Genomic DNA, 18892 nt, shown 5'->3' with positions numbered 1-18892 from the left:
CTTACTATAGCCTTGGATTTTGGTCAGATTTTCGACATGCCAAATGGTGCTGTTTTGGGCTGTTTTTGCAACTTTCTTTGCTATGGCGCATCTTGGCAGGCTATTCTAAGCCTTTTCCAGTTGTTTTTAGCAGTTTTTGGGATGTGTCAAATTTTGACAATTTGCCTTACTATGCCTTGGATTTTCGGTCAGATTTTCGACGTGCCAAATGGTGCTGTTTGGGCTGTTTTGCAACTTTCTTTTGCTATGGCGGCGTCTTGGCAGGCTATTCTAAGCTGTTTCCAGCTTTTTAGCAGTTTTGGGATGTGCCAAATTTTGAAATTTTACCTTACTATAATATGGATTTGTCAGATTTACCGACATGCCAAATTGTACTGTTTTGAGCTGTTTTGCAACTTTCTTTGCTATGGCGCGTCTTGGGAGGCTATTCTAAGCTGTTTCAGCTGTTTTTAGCAGTTTTGGGAGGTGCCAAATTTTGAAATTTTTGCCTTACTATAGCCTTGGATTTTTAGGTCAGATTTTCGACATGCCAATGGGTGCTGTTTTGGGCTGTTTTTGCAACTTTCTTTGCTATGGGCGCATCTTGTGGGCTATTCTAAGCCTTTTCCAGTTGTTTTAGCAGTTTTGGGATGTGTCAAATTTTGACATTTTGCCTTACTATAGCCTTGGATTTTTGGGTCAGATTTTAGCGTGCCAAATGGTGCTGTTTTGGGCTGTTTTGCAACTTTCTTTGCTGCGTCTTGGCAGGCTATTCTAAGCTGTTTCCAGCTGTTTTAGCAGTTTTTGGGATGTGCCAAATTTTGAAATTTTGCCTTACTATAGCCTTAGTTTTAGGTCAGTTCGACATGCCAAATTGTACTGTTTTGGGCTGTTTTGCAACTTTCTTTCCTATGGCACATCTTTGCAGGCTATTCTAAGCTGTTTCCAGCTGTTTTTAGCAGTTTTTGGGATGTGCCAAATTTTGAAATTTTGCCTTACTATAGCCTTGGATTTTCGGTCAGATTTTCGACATGCCAAATGGTGCTGTTTTGGGCTGTTTTTGCAACTTTCTTTGCTATGGCGCGTCTTGGCAGGCTATTCTAAGCCTTTTCCAGTTGTTTTTAGCAGTTTTTGGGACGTGTCAAATTTTGAAATTTTGCCTTACTATAGCCTTGGATTTTCGGTCAGATTTTCGACATGCCAAATTGTGCTGTTTTGGGCTGTTTTGCAACTTTCTTTGCTATATGGCGTCTTGGCAGGCTATTCTAAGCCTTTTCCAGTTGTTTTTAGCAGTTTTTGGGAGGTGCCAAATTTTGAAATTTTGCCTTACTATAGCCTTGGATTTTCGGTCAGATTTTCGACATGCCAAATTGTGCTGTTTTGGGCTGTTTTTGCAACTTTCTTTGCTATGGCGCGTTTTAGCAGGCTATTCTAAGCTGTTTCCAGCTGTTTTCAGCAGTTTTTGGGATGTGCCAAATTTTGACATTTTGCCTTACTATAGCCTTGGATTTTCGGTCAGATTTTCGACATGCCAAATTGTGCTGTTTTGGGCTGTTTTTGCAACTTTCTTTGCTATGGCGCGTCTTGGCAGGCTATTCTAAGCTGTTTCCAGCTGTTTTCAGCAGTTTTTGGGATGTGCCAAATTTTGACATTTTGCCTTACTATAGCCTTGGATTTTCGGTCAGATTTTCGACATGCCAAATTGTGCTGTTTTGGGTTGTTTTTGCAACTTTCTTTGCTATGGCGCATCTTGGCAGGCTATTCTAAGCCTTTTCCAGTTGTTTTTAGCAGTTTTTGGGACGTGTCAAATTTTGAAATTTTGCCTTACTATAGCCTTGGATTTTCGGTCAGATTTTCGACATGCCAAATGGTGCTGTTTTGGGCTGTTTTTGCAACTTTCTTAGCTTAGAATAGCCTCCCAAGACGCGCCATAGCAGTTTCCAGCTCTTTTTAGCAGTTTTTGGGATGTGCTAAATTTTGAAATTTTGCCTTACTATAGCCTTGGATTTTCGGTCAGATTTTCGACATGCCAAATGGTGCTGTTTTGGGCTGTTTTTGCAACTTTCTTTGCTATGGCGCGTCTTGGCAGGCTATTCTAAGCCTTTTCCAGTTGTTTTTAGCAGTTTTTGGGACGTGTCAAATTTTGAAATTTTGCCTTACTATAGCCTTGGATTTTCGGTCAGATTTTCGACATGCCAAATTGTGCTGTTTTGGGCTGTTTTTGCAACTTTCTTTGCTATGGCGCGTCTTGGCAGGCTATTCTAAGCCTTTTCCAGTTGTTTTTAGCAGTTTTTGGGACCTGTCAAATTTTGAAATTTTGCCTTACTATAGCCTTGGATTTTCGGTCAGATTTTCGACATGCCAAATGGTGCTGTTTTGGGCTGTTTTTGCAACTTTCTTTGCTATGGCGCGTCTTGGCAGGCTATTCTAAGCTGTTTCCAGCTGTTTTTAGCAGTTTTTGGGATGTGCCAAATTTTGAAATTTTGCCTTACTATAGCCTTGGATTTTTGGTCAGATTTTCGACATGCCAAATGGTGCTGTTTTGGGCTGTTTTTGCAACTTTCTTTGCTATGGCGCGTCTTGGCAGGCTATTCTAAGCTGTTTCCAGCTGTTTTTAGCAGTTTTTGGGATGTGCCAAATTTTGAAATTTTGCCTTACTATAGCCTTGGATTTTCGGTCAGATTTTCGACATGCCAAATGGTGCTGTTTTGGGCTGTTTTTGCAACTTTCTTAGCTTAGAATAGCCTCCCAAGACGCGCCATAGCAGTTTCCAGCTCTTTTTAGCAGTTTTTGGGATGTGCTAAATTTTGAAATTTTGCCTTACTATAGCCTTGGATTTTCGGTCAGATTTTCGACATGCCAAATGGTGCTGTTTTGGGCTGTTTTTGCAACTTTCTTTGCTATGGCGCGTCTTGGCAGGCTATTCTAAGCCTTTTCCAGTTGTTTTTAGCAGTTTTTGGGACGTGTCAAATTTTGAAATTTTGCCTTACTATAGCCTTGGATTTTCGGTCAGATTTTCGACATGCCAAATTGTGCTGTTTTGGGCTGTTTTTGCAACTTTCTTTGCTATGGCGCGTCTTGGCAGGCTATTCTAAGCCTTTTCCAGTTGTTTTTAGCAGTTTTTGGGACGTGTCAAATTTTGAAATTTTGCCTTACTATAGCCTTGGATTTTCGGTCAGATTTTCGACATGCCAAATGGTGCTGTTTTGGGCTGTTTTTGCAACTTTCTTTGCTATGGCGCGTCTTGGCAGGCTATTCTAAGCTGTTTCCAGCTGTTTTTAGCAGTTTTTGGGATGTGCCAAATTTTGAAATTTTGCCTTACTATAGCCTTGGATTTTCGGTCAGATTTTCGACATGCCAAATGGTGCTGTTTTGGGCTGTTTTTGCAACTTTCTTTGCTATGGCGCGTCTTGGCAGGCTATTCTAAGCTGTTTCCAGCTGTTTTTAGCAGTTTTGGGATGTGCCAAATTTTGAAATTTTGCCTTACTATAGCCTTGGATTTTCGGTCAGATTTTCGACATGCCAAATGGTGCTGTTTTGGGCTGTTTTTGCAACTTTCTTTGCTATGGCGTGTCTTGGCAGGCTATTCTAAGCTGTTTCCAGCTGTTTTTAGCAGTTTTTGGGATGTGCCAAATTTTGACATTTTGCCTTACTATAGCCTTGGATTTTCGGTCAGATTTTCGACATGCCAAATTGGGCTGTTTTGGGCTGTTTTTGCAACTTTCTTTGCTATGGCGCGTCTTGGGAGGCTATTCTAAGCTGTTTCCAGCTGTTTTTAGCAGTTTTTGGGAGGTGCCAAATTTTGAAATTTTGCCTGACTATAGCCTTGGATTTTCGGTCAGATTTTCGACATGCCAAATGGTGCTGTTTTGGGCTGTTTTTGCAACTTTCTTTGCTATGGCGCATCTTGGCAGGCTATTCTAAGCCTTTTCCAGTTGTTTTTAGCAGTTTTTGGGATGTGTCAAATTTTGACATTTTGCCTTACTATAGCCTTGGATTTTCGGTCAGATTTTCGACGTGCCAAATGGTGCTGTTTTGGGCTGTTTTTGCAACTTTCTTTGCTATGGCGGCGTCTTGGCAGGCTATTCTAAGCTGTTTCCAGCTGTTTTTAGCAGTTTTTGGGATGTGCCAAATTTTGAAATTTTGCCTTACTATAGCCTTGGATTTTCGGTCAGATTTTCGACATGCCAAATTGTGCTGTTTTGGGCTGTTTTTGCAACTTTCTTTGCTATGGCGCGTCTTGGGAGGCTATTCTAAGCTGTTTCCAGCTGTTTTTAGCAGTTTTTGGGAGGTGCCAAATTTTGAAATTTTGCCTTACTATAGCCTTGGATTTTCGGTCAGATTTTCGACATGCCAAATGGTGCTGTTTTGGGCTGTTTTTGCAACTTTCTTTGCTATATGCATCTTGGCAGGCTATTCTAAGCCTTTTCCAGTTGTTTTTAGCAGTTTTTGGGATGTGTCAAATTTTGACATTTTGCCTTACTATAGCCTTGGATTTTCGGTCAGATTTTCGACGTGCCAAATGGTGCTGTTTTGGGCTGTTTTTGCAACTTTCTTTGCTATGGCGCGTCTTGGCAGGCTATTCTAAGCTGTTTCCAGCTGTTTTTAGCAGTTTTTGGGATGTGCCAAATTTTGAAATTTTGCCTTACTATAGCCTTGGATTTTCGGTCAGATTTTCGACATGCCAAATTGTGCTGTTTTGGGCTGTTTTTGCAACTTTCTTTGCTATGGCGCGTCTTGGCAGGCTATTCTAAGCTGTTTCCAGCTGTTTTTAGCAGTTTTTGGGATGTGCCAAATTTTGAAATTTTGCCTTACTATAGCCTTGGATTTTCGGTCAGATTTTCGACATGCCAAATTGTGCTGTTTTGGGCTGTTTTTGCAACTTTCTTTGCTATGGCGCATCTTGGCAGGCTATTCTAAGCTGTTTCCAGCTGTTTTTAGCAGTTTTTGGGATGTGCCAAATTTTGAAATTTTGCCTTACTATAGCCTTGGATTTTCGGTCAGATTTTCGACATGCCAAATGGTGCTGTCTTGGGCTGTTTTTGCAACTTTCTTTGCTATGGCGTGTCTTGGCAGGCTATTCTAAGCTGTTTCCAGCTGTTTTTAGCAGTTTTTGGGATGTGCCAAATTTTGACATTTTGCCTTACTATAGCCTTGGATTTTCGGTCAGATTTTCGACATGCCAAATTGTGCTGTTTTGGGCTGTTCTTGCAACTTTCTTTGCTATGGCGCGTCTTGGGAGGCTATTCTAAGCTGTTTCCAGCTGTTTTTAGCAGTTTTTGGGAGGTGCCAAATTTTGAAATTTTGCCTTACTATAGCCTTGGATTTTCGGTCAGATTTTCGACATGCCAAATTCAGCTGTTTTGGGCTGTTTTTGCAACTTTCTTTCCTATGGCGCATCTTGGCAGGCTATTCTAAGCCTTTTCCAGTTGTTTTAGCAGTTTTTGGGACGTGTCAAATTTTGAAATTTTGCCTTACTATAGCCTTGGATTTTCGGTCAGATTTTCGACATGCCAAATGGTGCTGTTTTGGGCTGTTTTTGCAACTTTCTTTGCTATGGCGCGTCTTGGCAGGCTATTCTAAGCTGTTTCCAGCTCTTTTTAGCAGTTTTTGGGATGTGCCAAATTTTGAAATTTTGCCTTACTATAGCCTTGGATTTTCGGTCAGATTTTCGACATGCCAAATTGTACTGTTTTGGGCTGTTTTTGCAACTTTCTTTGCTATGGCGCGTCTTGGGAGGCTATTCTAAGCTGTTTCCAGCTGTTTTTAGCAGTTTTTGGGAGGTGCCAAATTTTGAAATTTTGCCTGACTATAGCCTTGGATTTTCGGTCAGACTTTAGACATGCCAAATTGTGCTGTTTTGGGCTGTTTTTGCAACTTTCTTTGCTATGGCGCGTCTTGGCAGGCTATTCTAAGCCTTTTCCAGTTGTTTTTAGCAGTTTTTGGGACCTGTCAAATTTTGAAATTTTGCCTTACTATAGCCTTGGATTTTCGGTCAGATTTTCGACGTGCCAAATGGTGCTGTTTTGGGCTGTTTTTGCAACTTTCTTTGCTATGGCGCGTCTTGGCAGGCTATTCTAAGCTGTTTCCAGCTGTTTTTAGCAGTTTTTGGGATGTGCCAAATTTTGAAATTTTGCCTTACTATAGCCTTGGATTTTCGGTCAGATTTTCGACATGCCAAATTGTGCTGTTTTGGGCTGTTTTTGCAACTTTCTTTGCTATGGCGCGTCTTGGCAGGCTATTCTAAGCTGTTTCCAGCTGTTTTTAGCAGTTTTTGGGAGGTGCCAAATTTTGAAATTTTGCCTTACTATAGCCTTGGATTTTCGGTCAGATTTTCGACATGCCAAATGGTGCTGTTTTGGGCTGTTTTTGCAACTTTCTTTGCTATGGCGCATCTTGGCAGGCTATTCTAAGCCTTTTCCAGTTGTTTTTAGCAGTTTTTGGGATGTGTCAAATTTTGACATTTTGCCTTACTATAGCCTTGGATTTTCGGTCAGATTTTCGACGTGCCAAATGGTGCTGTTTTGGGCTGTTTTTGCAACTTTCTTTGCTATGGCGCGTCTTGGCAGGCTATTCTAAGCTGTTTCCAGCTGTTTTAGCAGTTTTTGGATGTGCCAAATTTTGAAATTTTGCCTTACTATAGCCTTGGATTTTCGGTCAGATTTTCGACATGCCAAATTGTACTGTTTTGGGCTGTTTTTGCAACTTTCTTTCCTATGGCACATCTTTGCAGGCTATTCTAAGCTGTTTCCAGCTGTTTTTTGTAGTTTTTGGGATGTGCCAAATTTTGAAATTTTGCCTTACTATAGCCTTGGATTTTCGGTCAGATTTTCGACATGCCAAATTGTGCTGTTTTGGGCTGTTTTTGCAACTTTCTTTGCTATGGCGCATCTTGGCAGGCTATTCTAAGCTGTTTCCAGCTGTTTTTAGCAGTTTTTGGGATGTGCCAAATTTTGAAATTTTGCCTTACTATAGCCTTGGATTTTCGGTCAGATTTTCGACATGCCAAATGGTGCTGTCTTGGGCTGTTTTTGCAACTTTCTTTGCTATGGCGTGTCTTGGCAGGCTATTCTAAGCTGTTTCCAGCTGTTTTTAGCAGTTTTTGGGATGTGCCAAATTTTGACATTTTGCCTTACTATAGCCTTGGATTTTCGGTCAGATTTTCGACATGCCAAATGGTGCTGTTTTGGGCTGTTTTTGCAACTTTCTTTGCTATGGCGCGTCTTGGGAGGCTATTCTAAGCTGTTTCCAGCTGTTTTTAGCAGTTTTTGGGAGGTGCCAAATTTTGAAGTTTTGCCTTACTATAGCCTTGGATTTTCGGTCAGATTTTCGACATGCCAAATTCAGCTGTTTTGGGCTGTTTTGCAACTTTCTTTCCTATGGCGCATCTTGGCAGGCTATTCTAAGCCTTTCCAGTTGTTTTAGCAGTTTTGGGACGTGTCAAATTTTGAAATTTTGCCTTACTATAGCCTTGGATTTTCGGTCAGATTTTCGACATGCCAAATTGTGCTGTTTTGGGCTGTTTTTGCAACTTTCTTTGCTATGGCGCGTCTTGGCAGGCTATTCTAAGCTGTTTCCAGCTGTTTTTAGCAGTTTTTGGGATGTGCCAAATTTTGAAATTTTGCCTTACTATAGCCTTGGATTTTCGGTCAGATTTTCGACATGCCAAATTGTACTGTTTTGGGCTGTTTTTGCAACTTTCTTTGCTATGGCGCGTCTTGGCAGGCTATTCTAAGCTGTTTCCAGCTGTTTTTAGCAGTTTTTGGGATGTGCCAAATTTTGAAATTTTGCCTTACTATAGCCTTGGATTTTCGGTCAGACTTTAGACATGCCAAATTGTGCTGTTTTGGGCTGTTTTTGCAACTTTCTTTGCTATGGCGCGTCTTGGCAGGCTATTCTAAGCCTTTTCCAGTTGTTTTTAGCAGTTTTTGGGACCTGTCAAATTTTGAAATTTTGCCTTACTATAGCCTTGGATTTTCGGTCAGATTTTCGACGTGCCAAATGGTGCTGTTTTGGGCTGTTTTTGCAACTTTCTTTTCTGTGGCGCGTCTTGGCAGGCTATTCTAAGCTGTTTCCAGCTGTTTTTAGCAGTTTTTGGGATGTGCCAAATTTTGAAATTTTGCCTTACTATAGCCTTGGATTTTCGGTCAGATTTTCGACATGCCAAATTGTACTGTTTTGGGCTGTTTTTGCATCTTTCTTTGCTATGGCGCGTCTTGGCAGGCTATTCTAAGCCTTTTCCAGTTGTTTTTAGCAGTTTTTGGGACATGTCAAATTTTGAAATTTTGCCTTACTATAGCCTTGGATTTTCGGTCAGACTTTAGACATGCCAAATTGTGCTGTTTTGGGCTGTTTTTGCAACTATCTTTGCTATGGCGCATCTTGGCAGGCTATTCTAAGCTGTTTCCAGCTGTTTTTAGCAGTTTTTGGGATGTGCCAAATTTTGAAATTTTGCCTTACTATAGCCTTGGATTTTCGGTCAGATTTTCGACATGCCAAATTCAGCTGTTTTGGGCTGTTTTTGCAACTTTCTTTGCTATGGCGCATCTTGGCAGGCTATTCTAAGCCTTTTCCAGTTGTTTTTAGCAGTTTTTGGGACCTGTCAAATTTTGAAATTTTGCCTTACTATAGCCTTGGATTTTCGGTCAGATTTTCGACATGCCAAATTGTACTGTTTTGGGCTGTTTTTGCATCTTTCTTTGCTATGGCGCGTCTTGGCAGGCTATTCTAAGCCTTTTCCAGTTGTTTTTAGCAGTTTTTGGGACCTGTCAAATTTTGAAATTTTGCCTTACTATAGCCTTGGATTTTCGGTCAGACTTTAGACATGCCAAATTGTGCTGTTTTGGGCTGTTTTTGCAACTTTCTTTGCTATGGCGCATCTTGGCAGGCTATTCTAAGCTGTTTCCAGCTCTTTTTAGCAGTTTTTGGGATGTGCCAAATTTTGAAATTTTGCCTTACTATAGCCTTGGATTTTCGGTCAGATTTTCGACATGCCAAATTCAGCTGTTTTGGGCTGTTTTTGCAACTTTCTTTCCTATGGCGCATCTTGGCAGGCTATTCTAAGCCTTTTCCAGTTGTTTTAGCAGTTTTTGGGACGTGTCAAATTTTGAAATTTTGCCTTACTATAGCCTTGGATTTTCGGTCAGATTTTTGACATGCCAAATGGTGCTGTTTTGGGCTGTTTTTGCAACTTTCTTTGCTACGGCGCGTCTTGGCAGGCTATTCTAAGCTGTTTCTAGCTGTTTTAGCAGTTTTTGGGATGTGCCAAATTTTGAAATTTTGCCTTACTATAGCCTTGGATTTTCGGTCAGATTTTCGACATGCCAAATTGTACTGTTTTGGGCTGTTTTTGCAACTTTCTTTGCTATGGTGCGTCTTGGCAGGCTATTCTAATCCTTTTCCAGTTGTTTTTAGCAGTTTTTGGGACGTGTCAAATTTTGAAATTTTGCCTTACTATAGCCTTGGATTTTCGGTCAGATTTTCGACATGCCAAATTGTGCTGTTTTGGGCTGTTTTTGCAATTTTCTTTGCTATGGCACATCTTGGCAGGCTATTCTAAGCCTTTTCCAGTTGTTTTTAGCAGTTTTTGGGACGTGTCAAATTTTGAAATTTTGCCTTACTATAGCCTTGGATTTTCGGTCAGATTTTCGACGTGCCAAATGGTGCTGTTTTGGGCTGTTTTTGCAACTTTCTTTGCTATGGCGCGTCTTGGCAGGCTATTCTAAGCTGTTTCCAGCTGTTTTTAGCAGTTTTTGGGATGTGCCAAATTTTGACATTTTGCCTTACTATAGCCTTGGATTTTCGGTCAGATTTTCGACATGCCAAATTGTACTGTTTTGGGCTGTTTTTGCGACTATCTTTGCTATGGTGCGTCTTGGCAGGCTATTCTAAGCCTTTTCCAGTTGTTTTTAGCAGTTTTTGGGACCTGTCAAATTTTGAAATTTTGCCTTACTATAGCCTTGGATTTTCGGTCAGATATTCGACATGCCAAATTGTGATGTTTTGGGCTGTTTTTGCAACTTTCTTTCCTATGGCGTGTCTTGGTAGGGTATTCTAAGCCTTTTCCAGCTGTTTTTAGCATTTTTTGGGATGTCTCAAATTTTGACATTTTGCCTTACTATAGCCTTGGATTTTCGGTCAGATTTTCGACATGCCAAATGGTGCTGTTTTGGGCTGTTTTTGCAACTTTCTTTCCTATGGCGTGTCTTGGTAAGGTATTCTAAGCTGTTTTCCAGCTTTTTTTTAGCAGTTTTTGGGATGTGTCAAATTTTGACATTTTGCCTTACTATAGCCTTGGATTTTCAGTCAATTTTTCAACATGCTATTTTATGGGTTTTGGGGCCGTAATTGGAAAAAATAAATAAAAAGTTATATTACAGTAGGATATCCTTCAAACACTATTTTACAAATGTGATCATATTGTTTAGTGTATTTAAAAGACTTGCATTGACATGGCAGGGTTTTGGCCTGTGACAACAGTCTGTTCACCTCCATTCGTCAGATGCATTGTTGAAAATTAATTACTAGTTGGACACATTATTCTCCAAGAGCTGTAATTTAACAGGCTGATATGACATGCAATACTCAGACTTTCAGAGATGTAATAGATATTTTACTCTGGCCGACATGCGCTAATCAGTCTGCTTTGTAGTGAGACCTTGACAGAGAGGATCATAAGAACTTGTGATAACAAGTAATATTTATAGAACGATATTAGTTCTTGAAAACCATTAACCAATGCTGGCCTTCAAACGGTCTTGCAATGCTGCAGCTTGACTGTGTAGAATATGCAATACACACCAACCCAGTGCTAATTGAGCTATAGTTAAACTTTATTTGTAAGTACATATAGAGCAAGATTTATTATCGCTTTCATATTATTTGTCTCCTTTTTGTGCGCTCAAGCTCAGACTTTCCTAAGACTTAAACAACAAGGAATAGTTCACCGCAGAATAAAAAAAAAAAATTCTTTTTACTCTCCCCTGTGGTGCTTTTATCAATCTAGTTTTGGCGATATCAGCTGTAGAGATGTGAGCCTTCTAGTCAATGTAAGTGGAACTGGATGGCATTCTGCTTGTGGTGCTTCAAGCCTCCAAAAATACATGTGAAAAAATCATTAAAGTTTCTCTTTAGAAACATTGATATAGTGAAAAGAAGCCTCTGCCCACATGTTGTGATGTATCTAATGGCATCACCTACAACCTCTGGTACATTATTATAACCTACTCCACTATCATCATGGTTTCTTTTCAGATACTTTTGACTCTGACCTCTTGTGCCATCTATGAATGTATCTATGTCCACATAAAGGACACATGGAGGTATGTGGGTAGTGACGGTCACAACGTTTGGAATGACAGGATGTACTTTTTCCCATTAGGCAATCAGGAAAAATATATATATATATTATTTTGGGCTGAACTGTCCCTTTAAATGTAAACTACTTTAGTAAATGAAAATGATTACACTAAAATGTAGATTTCCCAACTAGAATTATTTCAAAATAAGAAAATGAGAGAAAACTTGACAGGTAATGAACATTTTGACAGAAATTCCATGGAGACATTTTGAATCTGCGGGCAATCATGCTAAACTGAGAGTAAATAAACAGTTAGTTTGGTTCCATAGAAAGCAATGGAAAGGAAATTAAGAAATGTCATAGACCCTATTTTCATACTCTGCAACAGTTCAACCCTTGATAGTGAGCTCAAGAATAGGTCATGTTAAATTCCCCTTTCTGGAACAAATAACATTTTCCAGCTGTGTCTACTTTTCTCCATTTTATTCTTTTTTATGCCCCCCCCACCCCAGACACTGAACAGTAGTATATTATCATAAGTATGGTTGTTAGAATCACTGCTGGCTAAAACAGGGACAAACACAGCGATAAGGTTTACATTATTGCATGAGTTGTAGCCATCATTTTACATGTGCAAATTTTCCACTGTTGAGATAAGGGAGAGGGAGTGGAGAGGAAAACACAATGAAAAGGTGGATGGATAATTGGATAGATGGATGCTGCAGGAAAAGCAGATATCTGAGGAGAGCCAATAAGGAAAGGAGGAAGGGACTTTACATTATTGTGCAACAGCTTGTCAAAAACTCATTCATACAATCCCACCACTGTATCTCTTTCAAAAGATTTCATACACAGATATAACAAGGAGGTACAGTGAGGCATGGCAGTGAGCTGGGGAGAGTGAGGAGACATATCAGTGGTCTAATTAACAACAGCATCACTGCTCAGTATTGATGCATAAGTTCAAAAGGGGACTCGTTCTCAGAGGTAATGGAGCAAAAATCCTGGAAACGATTCAGCTAAGTACAAACTTCAGTTTTGTGTTACGATCGATGTTTTCTGTCAAAGCAGCACAGATGTTTTAGGAAAATAGGCTGTTTGGGTCTTTTCTGGCTCACTGTCCCGAACACTTCATGCTTCACTGTATTACAAGGAGTTTGTTACACTTCCTTTTGTATTTTAATTGAATGTGATCTAATCTGACTTCCTGTTGGTTCATGGTTTACTCTCACTGGTCAGGGTAGTTCAACATTCAGTTCAGCAGAGATCATTTAAAGTGTTGAATCTTCACATTTGAGACTTTAAATTCAGTATTTAACTATATCATCTGACAGCAGAGTGGTGTATTTGCTGCATTGCTGCTGACTATTTTGGATAATGTGGAGATGTTACGACACCACTGAGAGGTGTATTTGGTTGTTTACTTTTGATGCAGGCAGTACTTGAGTACTGGGAGTGTTAGCGTGTGTATTTTTGCATCAATGTGTGTATGAATATTTATTTTAGTATGCGTTTTCAGCTCTGGAGGTGTAAAATTATGGGGACTGATTGATTTTGTCTTAAAATTTTGCTTGCACACACACACACATAGATACAGACCCATTTATGCATACACACACACACGCATTAGAAATATAAAGCCGAGTGCTGCTACTGGGAGTCTCCAGAGTCTCTTATTAGTCCGGCTAATTTCACATCATTTGACAGAGAATTAATTCATAAATTAATCAGCAGAGCCTCAGAAAATAACACCACATGTCTCCATTACACCACCATGTAATCCCATTTGCACCTAGCATTAAAATCCCCACGCAGTCACAAGACTACTCGCCATAATCTCTGCCTGGTTCTGAAAAGAAAGGCGGGAACTGCTCCTTTGACAACTTTTCCAACATGTCACCTTAAGACCCTGTGACTTTACACCTCTACAGTGATCCAGCAGATAGAGCTCAGTTAGTTTTAGTGGGCCACCCTAGAGCTGTCTTTGGATTAAGAAAGCCGCATTTAAACCAACTAGGACAGAGGGACTTTGTAAGAATCACATCTGTAATCCCTCCAACATGGCCTACAGCTTTACTTCAACCACGTTGCTACAACCTCCTTCAGGCGTTTGGATTTTAAAGACAGGTGTAAATGAGGAAACATTTTCAACACTGGTAGAGATCTTTCAAATAATAAACCTTCTGCTATTACTGATACAGTAACAGAATACAGTTTTGACTTTGGTGCAACTCTGGGTGTTTTCTGGCATGTCTATCTGTGTCCCTGTCAAACTTAACATAGTGCCACCTGCTTTGTTGTGCTTCTTTTACTGTGAAAATATATATATATTTTGAAATCCATATCAAGTACACGTTGGACAAAAAAAATATGTTTTCTTTCCTTCAACCCATGTGCTGTTGTCGTTCCCAAAAACAATGTTTTTTGTTTACAAATGAAAAAAATGTGTCTAAATGCTGTGATTACACATTCTGAGAATGCACTGTGACTAATGTCTTGCAATGGCAAGCAAGCAAAAGAGAAAAATAATATTCCCATATGAAAAAAATGATTTGATAATACATCTTCTAGTCTATTCTTTTTAATCTGAACCCCTCTGATTGCCACGAAAAACACTTAGTAGTCATTAATCTAAAGTTTCACCTACTCTCTTTGAATATATCAGGCAACATTAACAGCATAGAAATGGAAATTGTGGCATTGATTTTGGAAGTATATGTTATGACCCTGTTAGTGTTACACATCAAGGTTAGCTCATTTTGGAGTACATCACATTAAAAGCTAGCATTTAAGTAATGGAATGTATCACAGTTCAAATATGTAATGTCTTTCTAAAATATGCTATTCTCCACAAGTTGACAGGACATTAAGAGATGTACTGAGATATACTGTATTTGACCTAAACACCACACCTAGGCAATAACTTTGAGGAGAATCAAGTTTTGGAGAGTTTTATTAGTGGCATGAATTACTAAGGAATTCCATCAAATTAAGATATTATTTAAGATTGTCAGGTGTGTGGAGCTGTGCTTTATTTTGTATCCCCAGTGTAACCAAACAAAATATGTACAAATTGGGGGCCAAAATGTCTCGTACTACCACCACAGGTCAGAGATGTCTCTAACTAAATGAATTCCTGTTTTTCCTCTCCCTGCCTTTTTCTTCCGTTCTCCCTCCCTCCTACTACTACTCCCCTCCCTCCCTACCTCCCTCTCTACTCCTCGATTTCCAGTATCAGGTCATCTCCCTCCAGGGAGGCGTCAGCCGTGACATGGACAGCCTTTACAGTACCGGACACCGGGGAGTTGACCACCGTCTCCATCTTCATGGCCGAGAGGACACACAGCGGCTGACCCTTCTCCACCTTTGATAATGGTAAGGACAGTTCAGAGTGCATTAACAACATGAGTCAAACAGATGGACAGAGTTAGAGACAGAGAGAGGGAGACACACACAGAGACAGCCAAAGAGGAAGAGAGACAGACAAAGAAAGGGAAAGACAGACAGTGAGAGAGACAGAGCGACAACGACACTGAAACCGAGGAGGGGAGGTGAGGGAGACAAAGTTACTAAGACAGACAGAGGTCGATACAGTGAGAGGGAGGGACAGCGCTAAAGACAGACCAACCGACAGAGACAAAAAGAGAAAGAGAGAACGAGGAGAGAGTACGATGAGGACACAGAAAAAAAGACAGACTGACGGACACAGAAAGAGAGGAAGGTGAGAAAGAGATAGAGTGAGACGGACATAAGGCACACAGACAGCTTGAGAAACAGAGAGGGAGACAGAGAGAAGGGGGGGACAAAGTGTTAGTGACAAACAGAGAGAGAAAGATGACAACAGGCAGAGACAGGACAACAAAAGAGAGAAACAGAGGGGGAGAGAATCAAAGCAGACAGACGGACTGAGTGAGACAGGGACAGACAAAGCAAACAGACGGACAGAGAGAGTGAGTGAGAGAGACAGGGTGAGTAGGAGACACAGTGAGACAGAGTGAGTCACAAAGAAAAAGGAGGGTGAGAGGAAGATAAAGTGAGACAGACAAAGCAGAAAGACGGACAGAGTGAGCGAGAGAGACAGACATACAGGGACGGACTGACACAGACAGGTAGTGAGACGGGGAGAGAGAGACAAAGTGAGTGAGAGAGCCTTGAGAGAGTGAGACAGAGACAGTAGACATGTAGAGAGGCAGAGCCATAGCAAGAGAAACAGGGGGAGACAGATGCAGAAACAGAGAGTGAGAGAATAAAATAAATAAATAATATAAATAATAATAAAATGAGACAAAGCAGACAGAGTGAGACAGAGACAAAGAGGAGGGGGGCAAAGTGACAGAGAAAGACAAAGCAAATAGATGGACAGAGTGAGCAAGCGAGACAGGGCAAGTGGGAGACAGTGAGAGAGAATGAGTGAGACGGAAAGTGTGGGGCAGACAGAAAGAGGAGGGCGAGAGAGAGATAAAGTGAGACAGAGCAGGAGCGAGTGAGAAACAGAGAGGAGAAAGATGACAACAGGCAGAGACAGAGTGAGACAGCCAAAGCAGCAGACAGATGGAAAGAGTGAGTGAGAGACAGTTAGACAGAGACAGAGCAGACAGACAGGTAGAGAGGCAGAGCGATAGCGAGTGAGAAATGGGGGAGAGAGACAAGGTGACAGAGTGAGACAGACAAAGCAGACAGATGGACAGAGTGAGACAGACACAGACAAGTAGGTTTTTTTTATTTTTACAACAATACTTTATTTACAGTTATATGTCCAACATAATCACAAACACACTATAGCACAAGTACAAATCAATACTCGTCTCTTTTCAGTTTATGCAGAACAGAAAGAGGAGGGACAAAGAGACAGATGGACAGAGTGAGCAATAGAGACAGGGTGACTGAAAAACATAGAGAAAGTGAGGGTGAGACACAGGGAGACAGAGAAGGGGGGGAGTGAGAGACACAAACAGAAGGAGGGAGAGAGAGATAGAGTGAGACAGACAGAGCAAGAGAAGCAGAGACAGAGTGAGATAGACAAAGCAGACAGAAGGACAGAGAGAGCAAGACAGACACAGAGGAGGGGGGACAAAGTGACAGTCACAGACAGAAAGAGAGAAAAAGAAAGATTACAACAGGCAGAGACTCAGTGAGCCAGAGACAAAGTAGACAGATGAACAGAGGGGGAGAAAGACTGAAACAGAAAGAGATGAGGGGGGAAATAGACAAAGGGACAGACAGACAAACAGAAAGACAAAGACAATCAGAGACAGAGTAAGTTAGACAGATCGACAGGGTGAGCAAGAGAGACAGGGCAAGTGAGAAACAGAGAGAAAGAGAGACACAGAAAGAGAGACGGGTGAGAGAGATTGAGGCAGACAGAGAGACAGAGCAAGGGGGGGGGGGTTGGCAGACACAGAAAGAGAGGGTGAGAAACAGGGAGACAGAGACAAAGGGGGGACAAAGTGACTGAGACAGTGACAGAGAAAGATGACAACAGGCAGACACAGAGAAAGACAGACAGATGGACAAAGTGACTGAGAGAGACAGATGGACAGAGTGAGCAAGAGGGGCAGTGTGAGTGAGACAGAGATGGGCAGGGAAGAGGGGGCAGACACATAAAGAGAGTGAGAAAAATAAGGAGACAGAGACAAAGAAGGGGGGGCAAAGTGACTAACGGTGACAGACAGTTGACAACAGGCAGAGACAGAGTGAGACAGGGACAAAGTAGACAGATGAACAGAGTGAGAGAGAGACAGAAACAGAAAGAAAGGAGGGGAGATCGACAAAGTGACAGGGACAGACAGAGAAAGGCGAAGACATTTAGAGACAGAGTAAGACAGACAGATGGACAAAGTGACTGAGAGAGACAGGGCAAGTGAGAGACGCAGTGAGAGTGAGATAGATAGAGCAGACAGATGGATAGAGTGACTGACAGAGACAGTAAGAGACAAGGGGGGGGACAAAGCCACAGAGAGAGAGTAAGATGAAAACAGACAGAGAGAGAGACAAAGTAGACAGAAGGACAGAGTGACAAGAGACAGAGAAACAGAAAGAGAGGAGGGGGAGCGAGGCAGAGTGACGAACAGACAGGCAGAGACGGAGTAAGACAGATGGACAGAATAAGCGAGAAAGAGATGGAGAGAGAAACGGACAAGGGGATGGGGGGTAGGCAGACACACAAAGAGAGGGTGAGAAACAAGGAGACAAAGAGGAGGGGGGGACAAAGTGACTGCCTGTTGTCATCTTTCTCTCTGTCACTGACTCAGAGACAGAGTGAGACAGATGAACCGGGGAAGATAGACATAGTGACAGACAGACGGGCAGAGACAGAGAAAGACAGAGGGACAGAGTATGTGAGAGTGAGAGAGAGAGAGAGATGGAGGGGGAGACACACAGAAAAAGTGAAAGAGATAAAGTGAGAAAGAGAGACAGAGACAATGAAATAGACAGAGAGGAGGGGGGACAAAGTGACAGAGACGGACAAAGCAAACAGATGGACAGAGTGAGCAAGAGAGACGGGGCAAGTGGGAGACAATGAGAGAGAATGAATGAGACAGAAAGGGGGACAGAGTTAGAGAGAGACAGAGCAACAAGAGACAGTAACAGAAAGAGAGGAGGAGGAGAATGACAAAAACAAGCAAACAGATAGAGGGAGACAGTAAGTGAGACAAAGACAAAGCAGACACATGGACAGAGTAAGCCATAGATACACAGACGGGTAGCGAGAGAGAGAGAACAGACAGAGAGACAAAAGGGGGGGGCACAACAAAGCAACAGAGACAGAGAGTAAGGTGAAGACAGGCAGAGACAGAGTGAGACAGACAAACTAGACAGATAAAGAGAGAGAGAGACGGACAGACGGGTAGAGAGACAAAGTGAGAGTGAGTGAGAAAGAGAGAGCAAGACAGACAATAAGATAGATGGGGGGACAAAGTAGACAGATGGACAGAGTGAGAGACAGAATGACAAGGGACAAACAAAGACAAAGAGAAAGGCACAAAAGTGACAGAGAAAGACAGAGCGAGTGAGACACACACACACACACAGGGAGAGAGAGACGGACATAGAAAAAGACAGAGACAGCAAGCGATAGAGCAACAAAGACACTGAAACATGGGAGGGAAAGGCAAAGTGAGCAAGACAGTGAGCAAGACAGTGAGTGAGACAGAAAAAGAGACAAAGCAGACAGACAAGAGTAAGCAAGAGAGACAGACCATCATAGGGAGAGAGATGAAGCCATGACAACAGGCAGAGACAGAGTGAGACAGAGCAAGATGGAGACAGTGAGAGAGGTAGAACGACAGAGACACAGAAACAGATGGGAGGCAAAGTGACTGAGACAGGCTGAGAGACAGGGAGAGTGAGACAGAGACAAAGCAGACAGAGGAAAGAGTTAGAGAGAGAGAGAGAAGAAGGTAAAGTGTAAACTGACCGTGGATCCCACTTCAACTTTGACCTCCAGGACTTTTCCAGGCATGGGTGCTCCCACCTGACCCTTGATAGACTTCTGTGCCTTGGGATGGAACTTCATTTCCTGAGAGGACAGATAAAAAGAGATGGCGTGCGCCCATCAGTCCTGTCCATCCAACTGTCCTCCATTTATCTGCTCATCCAGCCAACAAGCCATCC

At 41.7% G+C, this 18892-nt stretch overlaps 1 protein-coding gene and 1 long non-coding RNA gene across 3 annotated transcripts in view; one reads left to right on the top strand and one right to left on the bottom strand.

The window, feature by feature from the left end:
- Positions 1-14647, top strand: part of LOC148185646 (uncharacterized) — a 93791-nt gene extending 79144 nt beyond the window's left edge. The window contains exon 5 of the long non-coding RNA XR_015775766.1: positions 14511-14647. This is a non-coding gene — a long non-coding RNA (uncharacterized LOC148185646). The remainder of the gene's footprint in view (positions 1-14510) is intronic.
- The window catches only part of pcxb (pyruvate carboxylase b), a 356057-nt gene continuing 347957 nt past the window's right edge, over positions 10793-18892 (bottom strand). For both annotated transcript variants that reach the window (XM_042512173.2, XM_042512174.2), the window contains exons 26-27: positions 18696-18797; positions 10793-14642 (exon numbers count right to left, since the gene is read on the bottom strand). In XM_042512173.2, the coding sequence (XP_042368107.1) occupies positions 14493-14642; positions 18696-18797 (252 nt within the window). In that variant the 3' untranslated portion in view covers positions 10793-14492. The remainder of the gene's footprint in view (positions 14643-18695; positions 18798-18892) is intronic.

This window comes from Plectropomus leopardus, chromosome 23 (genome assembly GCF_026936395.1).
Source record: "Plectropomus leopardus strain MGB_pleo_1.0 chromosome 23, ASM2693639v1, whole genome shotgun sequence".
NCBI lineage: Eukaryota > Metazoa > Chordata > Actinopteri > Perciformes > Serranidae > Plectropomus > Plectropomus leopardus.
The sequence above is the reverse complement of the archived record's forward strand: the minus strand, read 5'-3'. Positions and strand labels throughout refer to the sequence as shown.